This window comes from Camponotus vicinus, unplaced genomic scaffold (assembly GCF_025532165.1).
Source record: "Camponotus vicinus isolate PSW18456_S1 unplaced genomic scaffold, iyCamVici1.0 SCAF_4, whole genome shotgun sequence".
NCBI lineage: Eukaryota > Metazoa > Arthropoda > Insecta > Hymenoptera > Formicidae > Camponotus > Camponotus vicinus.
In genome coordinates, this window is record NW_028141976.1 from 20,226,812 (window position 1) to 20,242,052 (window position 15,241).

The 15,241-nt window shown below is 33.3% G+C and overlaps 2 protein-coding genes across 18 annotated transcripts in view; one reads left to right on the forward strand and one right to left on the reverse strand.

Annotated features, from left to right (window-relative positions):
* LOC145970078 (synaptotagmin-10) overlaps window positions 1-9,205 on the forward strand; it is a 30,181-nt gene extending 20,976 nt beyond the window's left edge. Inside the window, exons 2-10 of one of the 2 annotated variants that reach the window (XM_083096518.1) lie at window positions 3,330-3,592; window positions 3,684-3,830; window positions 4,077-4,208; window positions 5,162-5,316; window positions 5,452-5,620; window positions 5,753-5,873; window positions 6,043-6,214; window positions 6,281-6,482; window positions 6,635-9,205. In XM_083096518.1, coding sequence (XP_082952644.1) covers window positions 3,330-3,592; window positions 3,684-3,830; window positions 4,077-4,208; window positions 5,162-5,316; window positions 5,452-5,620; window positions 5,753-5,873; window positions 6,043-6,214; window positions 6,281-6,482 — 1,361 coding nt within the window. In that variant the 3' untranslated portion in view covers window positions 6,635-9,205. The remainder of the gene's footprint in view (window positions 1-3,329; window positions 3,593-3,683; window positions 3,831-4,076; window positions 4,209-5,161; window positions 5,317-5,451; window positions 5,621-5,752; window positions 5,874-6,042; window positions 6,215-6,280; window positions 6,483-6,634) is intronic. The other variant, XM_083096517.1, reaches the window with a different exon arrangement.
* A 119-nt stretch (window positions 9,206-9,324) lies between these two features.
* Rg (A kinase anchor protein rugose) overlaps window positions 9,325-15,241 on the reverse strand; it is a 333,149-nt gene continuing 327,232 nt past the window's right edge. For all 16 annotated transcript variants that reach the window (XM_083096508.1, XM_083096514.1, XM_083096515.1 and 13 more), the window contains 4 exons: window positions 14,972-15,235; window positions 14,638-14,834; window positions 14,419-14,570; window positions 9,325-14,299 (listed from right to left, as the gene is read on the reverse strand). In XM_083096508.1, coding sequence (XP_082952634.1) covers window positions 14,209-14,299; window positions 14,419-14,570; window positions 14,638-14,834; window positions 14,972-15,235 — 704 coding nt within the window. In that variant the 3' untranslated portion in view covers window positions 9,325-14,208. The remainder of the gene's footprint in view (window positions 14,300-14,418; window positions 14,571-14,637; window positions 14,835-14,971; window positions 15,236-15,241) is intronic.

Here is a 15,241-nt window from a genome sequence, read left to right on the forward strand (position 1 = left end):
CTTTAGAAATAATACATTCCAGCAGCGTATTTTGACAAGAAGACGTGAGGAGAAGAAAAAGACACAAAGGATCTGAAGAGTCTCTGAAACGAGAGGTGGAGATAAAAGGAAAAGGTCAAGGACATTGACATTCGGCAAAATATCTTTGAACAGCAATGTTTTCTACATAAATTATATTAAATTCGTTTTTGGAACACTCTTATCTACATATTGAACGCAATTTTATAAATTGTCATTATCAAAAAAGCTATAATTTTTCAGTAATTGAATTCACGTAAATAACAGGAATCCTTAGAATCATCTAACGTCGTTCGCTTTATCTGGGGATCACAGTAAAGTCACGTAGGCAAAGGATGTAAATTCCATGTTAGCCTTGTAAGGAGCATCCTAACAAAGCACGCGAACCATTATTCGAGGTCCATATCACCCTCGCAATATAGAAAAAGGGTCAGGGTCAGTGAGCATCCCGTACAAAAGATGAAAAAGCGCTAAATATAAAAATATATTGATATATTTTGATGTGATAATTAAATGTGTCTATTAATGTATGAAAATTCGATTAATAAAAGAGGAATTAATAGAATAAAGAAATATAATAATCTATTTTTAATTATTGCTAATTCAAGTGCCTATGTCTTAGAATTCAAAGTTTAGAGATTATATTAATAATAAATAATTTATAATGAAATTATACAAATTTGTCTTAATAATTTCTAATTAAGAACAATGTATACATTTAAGAACAATTCATTTTTTATTAAGAACGGTGAATTTAATGATTTGGAACAATTGGCGGCAAATTCCTCAAATTCAATTTGAATACAATTAATTAAAATTAATTAATTAAAATAATAATAATAGTATAATTTATTACAATTTTATATTAATTCTGTATTAATAGTTATTTTGATTTATTTTTAAGAATATAATTTTTTTAATTTAAAAGTGTCTATATAAAAGATGATTAACGTTTATAATATTTCAAAACTGTGAATTTTGAATAAAAGTTTTCTTTTTTATATAAAATTAAAGATTAAAATATAAAATATATAAAATATATATAAAATTAAAGATTTAAAAAGATATAAAATATGTAAAAAATATAAAATATATAATATTAATGTAATTTGTTTATTATACGGGAAAAATATTATAGCAGGAAAATCTCTTGAGACATCAAGAAAACATAACTTAGTTATTACTTGACCATCGCGAGATACAAGCATTAGAAGTTATATGTGATGGCAGTAACCCCGTAATTCACTAAAGCTCATCAATCACTTTACCGTATACATCGTTGCGTCCGGCACGGCACAGACGAAGAAGTATCTCGTAAATTGTACGCGCATTGCAAACTTCGGGTTCATCACGCGAATATGGGCTATTGCAATGTAAACACACACAATGTGAAAACACACTGGACAACATAGTAACTTACGATGACATTCGTTTTCAACACCATTAAAAGCTGTTGTTAATCTTCCTGTTGACTGTATAAAACGGCTTTTAAAAAGAAAATAAAAAATAAAATGATGAAGAGATATACATTTTTCGGATACAGTTATTAAAATATATGTAATAAAATATTGAAATATACAATAAATAAATTGAAAATTAAATTATGAATTATATATTTATAAAAATAAATACTAAAAAATTAAATTATAAAATTTAAATAGAGATAAATTTCTTGTAACATTGTTAGATTTTTATTGCGAGATGTTTTTTCATAAGTTTCATGAGAGTATCTTTTATATATTTTTTCTCTCCTCTAATAAATATTCTTATTTATAAAAAAAAATTGTTATATTGAATTGCAATGCGATTGTATTCGGGATATTATTAATAAAATGACTCGATGCAACGCATGCAAAAATTAACTCGATACAAGATATTTCTTATCGTACAATAACGAGTAAAAATTTTAACAATATAACAATAAACCGATGAGCATTCTTATATATTCGTCGTTCTTATATATTTTGCTCCGTATGCATTGCAAGTGTCATGAAGCAAAAATCTATGTATGTTGTTTTGTTTGCCGGTTTTGTTTTCAAAGATAAAAGACACACTCTGCGTACCATTTTCTATTTTTTAAACCATCATGATACGTAAAAAGAACAAAGGAGAAAAAACACGATATGAACTTCTACATGCGCAATTTAGTCAGTCGAAAGTCCTGTGTGATCAATTGCATATCGATTTCCTGTCACTTCCCATATGGCATGTGTAGTAATATTTTCAACAATCTTTGACGCGTGGTGCCTCGCTTGTGCAAAATAATCTTCTATGGTAAATATGTCACAAAATAGAAAATGGAAATACCACTAAATGGGAACATGACAGGAGAATATGCTCAATATTTTCAGAACAAAAAACTTGAAAAAGTCATCTCTTTTTAAAAATTAAGTTTGCACACAAAATTTTATCTGTTTTTAGAAAAAGGCAATACATAAAATATAAGATAATTATGATGACCATCATTAGTGCACAACCTGTGATATTAAGATAAAGCATAAAATATTCCAAAAGAGGAAATACATTATATAGTGTGTATGTACATGTAACTCATGATTCATTTCACGTTAAAGTAAAAGCAAAGATATTCTTGTCATTAGTAGGACATTCATTGTTCCCTACATAAACGAGAACGGAAAGCTCGTTCAACCACGAAGAATAATGGTGTGCTTTTCTTCATTTGCGCCAACCAAACTAAGAATACCTCTTTTTTTGTCGTAGAATGCGCACAATAGTGTATTTCCCATCAAATATACGCAATTTACTTAAAGCGTACTTTACGTTTTATTTGCATTTTTTTCTATTGCACAAGTTTAATAAAAGTCATACAGGATTTTTATATTCTCTTCAGCAACAGAGATATTCCATCTACTAAAAAATAACGATTTTAAGTATGATACCCCCATATAATTAGTAACAATTACAAACTATGACTTTTTTATCTTAAATTTAAATCACGTGCTCTCTCCTTAACATTTCATGGCACTACGAATGCAGTGAATATTTTATTCAACCCTTTCACTGCGTTACGGTCTGCACAAACGTAACACTCCATGAAAACGTTTAAATGGTTTTTCATTTTACAAGAAGCCAGTAAAAATATATCAAACACTGATTTTATATCGTGTAACTATATCACTAATTATATATTACATAACATATATATATAATATCATAAAAATACAATTTTATATATATATATGTATAATTAAATGCTTATTTATAATTTCATGATTAATTGCTTTATGATTATAATTAATATTTATTTAATTTTAATGCAAAGTATTAGTAAAAAGTGCTCCATTTTACAGAGGAATGGAGCGAGAATTTTCCCTATCAGCTATTGATAGCGGCAGGAGTGGCCCTAGTTGGTCTAGTTCTCTTAGCTGCGGTGAGTTTCCAATGCTCTTCCACTTGGCGATGGTTGATAAACATGACTCGACATGAGAATATCGAAGATACTGGGACCGATCAGACTCAACAAAATGCGATCCGAATCAGCCATTCTCTCCCAGACCTACAATCGGAACCGATCACTCACGAATATGTTCAGGAGCAAAAAGAGAATAAGAAGGTATTGTCGGCAAAGTCGAATCAATATGACATCCCGCATTTCTAACATTTCTCAGTTTTATGGCTGTCTCAATATTAATATTTCGTCTCAGGTGTTGCGTCAAACCACTCTGCCCATCGTACCAATGAGACATCAAAGTTTTCAACGTCAGCTATCGCATCGCCTTGATTTGCCTAACATTAAGTTCAGTATTTGTAGCTTCGAAAATCGCAGCGATTCTAGCCTTGGTCTTATCAAGGTATTTAGCTAATATTCCATTTTTGTTATGATAGATATCGAAATGCAAACATCAATGAATTGCCATTTGATTTTTTTTTAAACAAGCTTATCATATAATACAGAGTTCAATTTCCTGTTCATCTTTTACTTATTGTTGGTAATAATCAGTGGTATAAATATTTGAAATAAATATTTTAGTTAACTAAAATTAGGAATTTTTTATTTATAATTTATTTTATATTGATGTGAACCATTAATATCGCAGCCGGAATTATATAAAAAAGAGCTCGTGAGACAGGAAAGTGCTGAAAGTTCCAGTACAACAGAGATGGAATATGCCGGAAAGCTACATTTCGCTCTTCGCTATGACAAGGAAATCGAAGGACTTGTTGTTAAAGTAAGTCAGACTAATATATTTAAGAGCTATCACAAAGCACAATTAAATTAAAATAAATATTAGGTAGTATATTATAAATAATATGACTGAATGTGTTTATTCGAATAACACGGCAATAAAAAAGTTATAACTGATATATATATTTTATTTAATGATTTATTGATTTAATTAATTTATTTATTTTAATTTAAATTTTATTTATTGATTTAAAGACATAAAAAATATTAAAGAAGATAGATTTAATTTTCTTAACACTATGCAATTTTAGCCAACTAATAAAAAATAATAATAAATAGAAATATCTCTTATTTTCCACGCGTACGAATTAGTAAGTTTGCATTTAAACTAGGTTTGCGAATTGAAAATATGTATCTAGGTTATATTCAGCACAAATGAGAGATATTGGATAACGATAATGAAGTATCAGAATATTGCATTTATGATGGACACATATCCTCTGCTCTACTGTCATTAACCGCGTGGTAACGCGAATTAGTAATGTCAGTTATATTAAGCTATTCTTGTACGTGACGAATTCAAATTCATTAAGACTAGTTATACATATATACATATACAGGCTATGTTTCATAGTAGATAAATTTAAACATACGGTGCTATTATCGGCCTTTGTTGTATCAACATTTTCCGTGCGTTCTTTGCATTACATAACTTTTTATAGAAATACAATATTTTAAAATTGTCGTGCGTACGTTTATTTGTAAGAGAAAATCAGGTCTTGTATTCTGATTATATAATACTTACGATGACGTAACAAGTTTTTTATTAATCAATCTTTTTTACTATTAAGTATAAATTTAGATATGTAAGGTAAAGATAGCATTTAATATTATTTCCATCTGCATCTTTCTTTGAAAGTATAATATTGGTATTGTTTTTATTCTTTTCAATGTGAAACTCATCAAGTTTGATGATATTTGATTCTTTGATGTTAGGTTCTGGAAGCTCGTGAATTGCCAATAAAAGATGTAACAGGTAGCAGTGATCCGTACATCAAGGTGTATCTCTTGCCAGATAGAAAGAAAAAATTCCAAACAAAAGTACATCGAAAGAATTTGAACCCAATATTCAATGAAACATTCATCTTTAGGTAAGACAATATATTTACAATGCAATGCATCTCTAAAGATTTATAACATTCACTTATTCGTGCATTAAATGATAATTATGTAAAAAAAATTATAAAACTGGAGCTAAAAATTTGATGTATAATTTATTTTGTCAGCGTGTCATATGAAGAACTACGAGAACGTTATCTACAATTCTCAGTCTACGATTTTGATCGCTTTTCACGTCACGATCTCATTGGACAAGTAGTTCTTAAAGGACTTTTAGATTGCACCGATCTTGAACAAGAAATTGAATATACGATGGATATTCTCTGCGCCTTGCAGGTAGCTTTATTTTTTGATAATAATGAGATAAATACTTAATTATTCCGAAGCAGAGTGTGAAATAAACATTTAATTATTTTAAAGCAGTTATTTTGATCGCAATTTTATAACTTTTTTCAACATTACTTACAGGAAAAAGTAGATCTAGGAGAATTGATGTTGTCGTTGTGCTATCTACCAACAGCCGGTCGATTGACATTAACCGTGGTCAAAGCCAGGAATCTTAAAGCGATGGATATAACAGGCAAATCAGGTGCCTACAAAATCGGATCTAATTTGATCCTCTTTTATCCTCTTTCACAACATTATTGATAAAATATAATCTCTCAGAAATTTTTAATATTATCAAATTGATTACTTGTCTTTTGTAATAAAAGAAAATATATTTTATATTGATTAAATTTGTTTCATCTCTTCGTTAGATCCTTACGTGAAAGTTTACCTGCTATGCCAAGGTAAAAGGATAAAGAAAAAAAAGACGACGGTCAAGAAGAATACTCTTTATCCTATCTATAATGAGGCACTTGTCTTCGATGTCCCGGCGGATAACATCGAGGACGTCAGTCTGATAGTAAAAGTGATCGATTACGATAGGTAAGAGAAAATTTTCGGCACATGATGTAGAAAATTTTTGAATAAAAAATTAAATTTAAATACTAGGATTGGTTCGAATGAACTGATGGGATGTACGGCAATTGGATCGAGCTTCATTGGGATCGGTCGAGATCACTGGCTAGAGATGTTGGATAATCCGAGAAAACCGGTAGCGCAATGGTATCCATTGATGGAGACCATATCTGGCCATATTCCAGCCATGGATTCGGACGCACTTCCAGTAAGCTTGAGCTGCTTAAACAGGTAGGTGAGTTAATTAAATCTCATCCGCGTCATAGCAGTTAATTAAAGTGTTTTAACACCTCTTCTCTTATTGTTAGTAGAAATGGAAATTAATTCTTGCACGATAAGACTATAAAATTCTATTTTCAACGATTCTGATAAAGCTTGGCGTTGCAGATGAAGACAAGAGACGGAAAATAAATATTGCGGAAGCTCGCAAATATTGTCGGACGTCGGCTTGGACATTGTCTCCTTCTGTCGTCATTTAATGCACATCGCTTGACTGACTTAAGTACAATCTCTGTCTCAAAAGGCCGGAAGGCGAATTCTGTGCTTTGTAACCTTACCTCGTGCAACAGGCATAAAATAATAAACGATCCACTGTAGTAGAAAGCTCGATAATACGCGAAACATACGTTGCTCAATTCCAACGATCCGATGGTGATCGTGACGGAAACGAGATCAATTTGCATTGCTTTATCTTTCTATCGTGATAATATGCTCGCGATTGGGTGCAGGCTGGTCCCGCACCATTTTAAACACAAGTTGTATTCACAATACTCCCGTAGAATTCCCTGTCATACGTGATGTTGAGCATGACGATAGCTTAAATGTTTTTAGATTAATACGCGAGAAATCAGATATACATAAGTATACATACAGATATTTTATAGAAAACACATAAACGAGGATATAGCGAGGATAAATAAGGCCTTACCCTCGATAAAGGCGAGACCGAACGAGCGCAGGTAAGATTCAGACGACAGATCATTAACTGCATTAGCAGCAAAGTACAAGTACTGAATATCGATAGTATTTCTAAGATAGTACAGATACCGAACGCGCGCGTTGGATCTCTACATGCATCGTTTATTATTTCACGCTCGCTAGAATTTCTGCGTAAATGTTCTATTAACGTGATACATGTTTAGATATAATGCCCGACAATGGGCACTATTTGTGATAATGTATCTGGCATGTAACATACATATACACGTATAAGCAACATATATAACGTGATTTTGACGATCATATATATCAGTAGTCGCTTTGTACACGCATGTACGTTTGTAATCGATGCGACTATTGGATTGTGAACCTGATAATAAATAATAATATATATTTAGATCATATAAGGAATTATATATATTGTAGAAGAAAAAAGAACAAAAACGCGCGCGATGTGTGAACACACACAATCCTCTTATAATTTAATATATAACAAATATATAATTTATGTATATGCGTATGTTTAAAAATATAATCGAAAAATAATTCTCTATATAAATTTAATATAAATAAATTTCAGCGAGAAATCTACTTAATTTCTTTGAAAATTGCGCTTATGATCGGATCTGTGAATGTCTCTTTAACGAGATTAAACCTATAAAAGAATTGTACTTTAATATATTTTAAAATGCATTTATTTGATGACGATTATATATATATATATACGGGATATACAGGAAGGAATCTGAATATAAGAAATATGGGCGTTTCTGGAAAATGGCTGACAATATAGATAAATTGATAATTGGATAAGTCAATTTTTTCTATGAAATAAGGATTTGATTTGAGTACAATATGTGTTATGTTCTTTCCATTAAAATATTGAAATGTGTTTAAATTTAAATTTAATCGAGCGCTTGTCAATCGCATAAAGAAAATGAAAGATATAAGTTATACTACGGAAAAAGTATATACGTAATTTACATATATATATAGAATTATATATTATACAAAATATATAGGTAAAAATAATATCAAAACTAATAATATATTTCGAGTGACGTATTGATTAATGGAAAATGTGCCAATAAAAAATAACAATGTAGCAGCAGTAGTATGATTAAAAGTAATAGATTTTCCAATCACACATGCTTAATATAGAAACTTTAGTCTGCTCGCTATAGTAATCCTAGAGTATCCCACTAATAAGTATATATTTCGAGTCAATATATTTCGATTATATGCCTGCCTGTAAGTCGTAAGGAACATCTTTCTAAATCCTTGAAAATGTTTCATCTACTCCATTATTCCAGCGATGCCCATGGAGGTAAAAAAATAGAAAAAAAGAGAACATGCTGTATTTTTTGTACAAGTGGATCACTCTATACCACAGGACTGAGCTCTCTTTCTCAAATAAACTCTATGTAGTAAGTGAATTCAGTTGCTTCGTATTGAGAGTAGCGCTTAAACGAATCCGAAGAAACCTGTACTTATGTAAGAACGTGATTTAAAATGTGAACTCCCAATGCTAATGCTGCTAAATTATTTAAATCTCTTCCGGATACGAAGCTAAAGTAAACTTTCGTTCAATTTTTATTACGTACACTTTGTAAAAAAGTGAAAAATGCGCTTTTTATTTACTTCAAATACGAACAACTTATAATTTATAAAGTGAAATGCGAACTCTCTTCCTGCTGGATTATAAAATTTTTAATACATATTTATCATGAATTTAGAATTTGCGTAAAATAAATTATATATAAATGAATGCACGTATATTTAATAATTAATTTATCACAATTGTTTGAACTTATGAATACATACTTTGTTTAAAACCTACTCTAATTATGAACGCGATCGTGTTCTCACACACGTAGTTAATTTATGGGCAAGTAACAATAATACCGATATGGACGATGTGTATACTTTTCTAACGAGTACATATCTATATTGTATATTCGAGCACACAGTGCTCTTCTGTTATGTTCGTGAATGATACAAATAAATCGTAACAAGGCAGATTATTGTTCCATTCTTACCTCCATATATGTTTAATTATTTCCAATAATATTAAATTATATAATTAAAATATCGAATTTGTCGGTCAAAGTTATAAAGAAAAAGGATCGTCTGCAACATCAAATGTACTTTTCATTTATTTGACTACTTATCTTTACAGATTATTCTAGCTTATGCTAAGATACAACTTTCCCATTATGTTATCTCTATAATCGAAACATTACAATACTTCTAAGTATAAAATAAGCGATAGAGCTTATACTGGTATGTAGCAACGAGACTTAAGTATTTCTCTACCTAGTAGTACTTCTTAAAAGTGGCGGGAATAAATCTGTACCGTGTATATCCCGTCAACGACGAGGTGATCGTCGATGCCCGTGATTACGTGATTTGGCTTTGTCGGAAATCATACGAAACAAGTGTCGACGCTCTTTCGACGGTACGCCCTGGCCATCCTACATTCACCGATTAAATCGTCACGGAAATCACGTTGTAACTTGACCGGCAAAACAATCTTAGGCCTCTAATTACAATTTCGTTCACGAACGCGATCGATTGGTCGTGCTTTCGCTGCGTGCGTGTATCTCTCCAATTAGGGATGACAAAAACGTTCACCGTCGAAATGGTCCGTGTATCGGCAGGAGGCTCGATCCTGACGTGATGTAATCTCACGTTAATGTTCCGTAAATCGGAAGAGCTCAACCATGATTCGCGCGGCGCGGATGGGACGCAAAAGTTAGATCGCGTCGCTTGTTCGGAGTCAACGATGCTTATAAAACATTATTCGGCACAAACGATATACGGCGAGCCTCCATTGGATCCGCGCGAACGTGGTTGCTCCATTTTTCATGGACTACGGGTGTATATTGACTATTTGTGTGTGATGTAAAAAAATGATCGTACATAACAAAAGCTTTTTCGATTGATTTTACACACACTTTTTCTCTTCCTTTCTCTCTCTTTCATGAGATGACCAAGATGTCAATTTACCATCCTGTTGAGCTTCTTCGCTATGGCTTTAATTACTTTCTCCGTCTCCCTCCTGCGTCATTTTTAAACAGTCCCTTTTGAGAGGCTTAAACCAGACTTAGGTAGATAATACGAGCCTAATAAGTAAGCGCTTAAGTGTTATATCCGTGTCGCGTGTGTTTTGCAGCGTCGTTCATCTCTCGTTTCCAGCCCGTGATTACGCTTATAAAACATTAAAGACGCATCGATTAATCTAGATGTAAGTACTTCTCTATGGGCAGCTCGGTATATGTGAACGAACCGGATAAAACTTTACACAGTTTCTCGCGCCTTCCTCGTAATAGTAATGTAGGTAAGTAAATTATTATCACTTAACACGCAAACATTAAGAGCCTTATCCGACGAATATACAAATCTATGCTCCTGTATAGATAATCGTTAGTATTAAGTACGTTAATGTGTAACCACACAATCGTATAATAATAAGAATATTAATAATAATATAATGACAATAAATCGTAATAATAATATAGGCAAACTCTTGTAGCGTTGTACTTAGCGTTATTTAAAATATTTAGCGATATTTTTTTATGTACTGAAATGTTCAAGTACGCGGACAGAAATCGATTTGAGTTAACTTCTTTTATATATATTAGCAATATGGAGGGAATTCACTAACAACTTGCTTAAAGAGTGCAGCACATTCTCACACATCTATAAACAAATATAAAAACTCTTTTTATGCGTGACCTCTTGTCACTCCGATGCATTTTCACCCATTACGCTGCCTTCGCGCTCATTATAATAATGAGAAAATGGGTGCCGTCTAATCGAACACATCGTACTTGCAAGTATGTGTCACTATTTTTTTTTTTAATTCGACTTTATGAACGAGGAGCGGTTTGCCAATTTTATTTCTTTCTTTCTTAGCTTAATCAATCTGAATATATGCACAAATGCAATTATAAATTAATAAAAAGCAAGAAATGCAGTTGGAATGTCCTTCTCTTTTTCGCGTTTATAACTGTAATTTTATAATAAAAATAAAATGTCGATAGGAGAGTAGCGTCTATACATCAATACACGTAAACATTTAAATGCATGACAGAAGTTCTTTTCCACACATATGCGACAGAGTTAGCGATATTATTGAAAGCACTCAGACACAACCCTCAACCCTTGGTTTTTTATCCCTTTCGTTCTATTCTTTGATTGCCATCTTTCTCGGTCATTCATTTTAATTTTTTTTTTCGTGCGAACGAAACCAACAGAACAGTATTAACGATCATGCAAAAGCACGCCCATAACGAGAGTGACAATACACCATTATTAACACGTTGCACACGTAACATTCTCCTATACGTTTAAAAATTGTACGATTATCGGTTGTGCAAGCGGATTGCCACCTGATCGTCCGATGCACAGCAGGAGTCGATATTACAATCGTAACGCTACCGTGATCTCGCAAACTCAAGGTGATTGATCGCTTGAAAACGACGGCACTATGCCTTTACTTTACTTTATACATCTACACGTATAAACAGTACGGCATTTTTTTTTTAATGTATCGATATCTATATAAATGCTGAAGATCGCAGATGATTCGCGACGGTTAGTCGACGGTAATTCTTGACTAGAACATATATCAAAGTATCGAAAATCTATTTCATGCCGTAGTATCAAACTCGATATTGGCCATTAAAACTTGATTTTTTCCCAATATTAAAAATTTCAACATTTATGAAAATTGTTAAAAATGCGAAAGATTTCGGTTATTTTATAAAAACTCTATAAACTGCTTTTATTAATATTACAACATGCATATTCCAGATTCTTTCACATTACTTTTTGAGTCCGATAATTAACTGGATCGTTGCTAGAATCGATCATCCCCATTCAATTAAGTACAGCAAATAATGATTAATTCATTCGCTGCAATTTATAATATAATTGTATAATATAAATATAATTGTATAATAATAATTATATGTAATACAATCTATTTTACGGTATCTTCTTAAAACATCGCGATAATCAACTGCGATCCGTAAGACATTCGCTCCAAATAGATTACATTTATGCTCTCTTTTTTTCCTTATCGTATTCTCTCCTCTTTCTTTTTCCTTTCTCTCTCTCTCTCCTCTCTTTCTCTCTCTCTCTCTCTCTCTCTCTCTCTCTTTCTTTCTTCGCGCCCTTGCATCTCTCATCATTCTCTCGTATACACAAAGATATTTTGACTACTATTGCGATAACTTTAGAAATATATCCGTTATAGTCATATGGCTATTAAACAGTGACAACAGAATAATTTCTCCTTAAGTAGATAAATAATTACTTGTTACACAAGATTAACCCAGATGACGACAAGACACTATATTCAGAATACGTACAAACAACTGAAGGATATACCTATACGATATCTCGTGTTTTACGACTTCTTCGCGAAACAGGGCTCAGAATGACAATAGTATTTAGTAGTAATGCTTACAAGACAGCTATCACACGTTCTACGATGACGTACGAACGAAAAAATCAAGCCAGTAATTCTACTACTTATGCATGATCAAGCATCTTCTTCCCCATCGTTGTTTGATGTAAGGTGTATATCTGCATTTTCTCATTCACATTTATGCTCATTCTCTCTTTCTCTCTCTCTTTCTCGTATACTCTATTCTATCGTCATTCGAGTCATCCTAGAGATGATGCATTTACACACAAACGATCCTTGACAAATCGCGGAATGTTAAGGATGAATTCGGGATGTTACTTTAGCCTAAATAACTTGCTTTGCTGATTAATATACGTCGCGTGCGAAAATACTAAGAAATATCCTCGCGAAAGTTAAGCTGGACGGCTTTGATAAAAATTAGGATCTCTTTTGAAGGACGCGAATATTAGGGTGTAGAAAGTGTAGCAGGAACTGATATCGTGATCCGGAGAATGATTACCGACGTGTTTCCGCACAGCATTCATTCCGGCGCATCGGCATCAGTGATACGCAGTGCGTTCGCAGTGCATGTAGTCCAAACTGAACGTACAAGGTGCTTAGCCAAAAAGTTCGACATGAGCGATATTAATACGTCTGCGAAGAATACAATGCAAATCTCTCGCGATAAAATACGCCTCTCTCCTTCATTCTCTCTGATATATACGGAAGTAAGCGCGCGCATGTGTATGTACGTGTGTGTATGTATATATATATAATATATGTATATATGTATATAACGTGAAGAATATATCCGTATTTACATTGGACATTAACGCTAAAGTGTCGTGGCCAAATCCACGTGCAGTTTCAGGCATAAAAATAACGTATGTTCACACAGCTCCGCTGTCCCGTCGACGCGGTTCCTCACTTCGTATCAACGGTTATTTTCCCCGATAGAGCGTATTTTTTTCTTTACGCCCGCGCGAACAATCCGCAAACAGCTGCGAATGTAGATAAGTAGATCCGAGTCTTCGTTAATTGACTAGCGTTTCGAGCGACACGCGTATAGTTTTCACGCTTTATTAGCTTGCAATGTGGATTTGACTCGGTAAAATTACGCGCAGAGATAATGGGTTTGGAAATCTGATTGCATCTCGCGCCCTGTATCTTCCTTCTCGTTCGAGCTTCTCCTTACGGAAGCACTGCACGCAGCCACGAAAGCGAGTTTATTGCTGAACGTTAAGATCCAGAGCGTATTACGTTGAAAAATACAGCACTCGTTTCATTGCCGCTCATTACACTTAATCCGAAATGACTGACAGATTATTTTGCATACTGAATAAATTGCGACGAATCTAAAACTAATGTCTGACGAGAAGCTGGCCCGTACAATTGTCGCACAAATAATATTCGTTTCTATTGCACATTCGTAAACTCTCGTGAGTGATTCACGATCAACGGGAATCACACGAACAAAGCGCTATTTGTCCGAGATACACATGTAGGTTCAAAATTGTCATATTATTTAAAAAGATAAGCGCAAAAGCTTGTTTTAATGTTTTATGGGATACGCCTTAGTTTCTTAGGCGAAGAGAAAATCGTAATTTCAGTAACGCTGCTGGAACTCATGATGCCATCTGTTGAAGTCGATGTGGAATATCACAATGGACCCATTTGCCAGACCAGCTAGAAGAAACCTATAAAATAAAAGATAAGATATAGCACTTGATTTTACAATAAAATATATGCAAACATTGCGTCACATTATTAAACAATTTTAAAAACATATCTTTAAAATATCGAATTATATACTCACTTTTGATCATGAGCGAGCGCGAGAGAACGCACACTGCTTTCGCATGCAGGAAAAGCATAAAGTAGAGCAAGATTGAAAGTTCGCCAAACTTCTACGATACCCTTGTCGCCTCCTGTCATCAAGTATTCGCCGTCTCTGCTCAGTAGTAGACACTAAATAAAAAGAATCATAATGTTACCATATCATAAATTATAAAAAAAATTAACAATCGAAAATTACTTGTAAATTATCGTTGTGGCTCTCATGGCGAAGACGCTTTCCGTTTATGGTAAACGCCGCTATGTGTCCGCGCTCATAATTCACTACAATGACACCCTCGCGTGACATCGCAATGTTTTCCGGTGACGAAAATCCGTTGGGTGCTTCGAGCGATCTTAGGAGATCGCCGAAAGTAGTATGAACAAGTACTGGGCCGTCTGTAACACCGGATATCAAAATCATATATACATTAAACAGTTCGCATATGAATCAACAATTATAGAATTTTTCTAGAAGAAATATTTTCCCTTTACTTCTTTTAGGATTTATTTTTCCTTATTTTTTAAATACGTACAATGCGACCCCGAGACAACTAATCCCAATTCGGCAGATATGACGACGGCTGTTACAGGCTGTTCGTGACCTGTGAGAGTGGCGCGTGGTGCAGGTGCTTCACCCTCGCCGACGATGGTCTGAGTTCTGGCATTCCAATGCCAGAGAAGGACGGTACAATCTGCGCTTCCGGACGCGATGTAGCAGTCAGAAGTAATGTTGCACTCGCTGCGCGATAAGCAAGTGACGACGCCGTAATGACCAAAGACTATCTGGACGATTTTCGCTACAA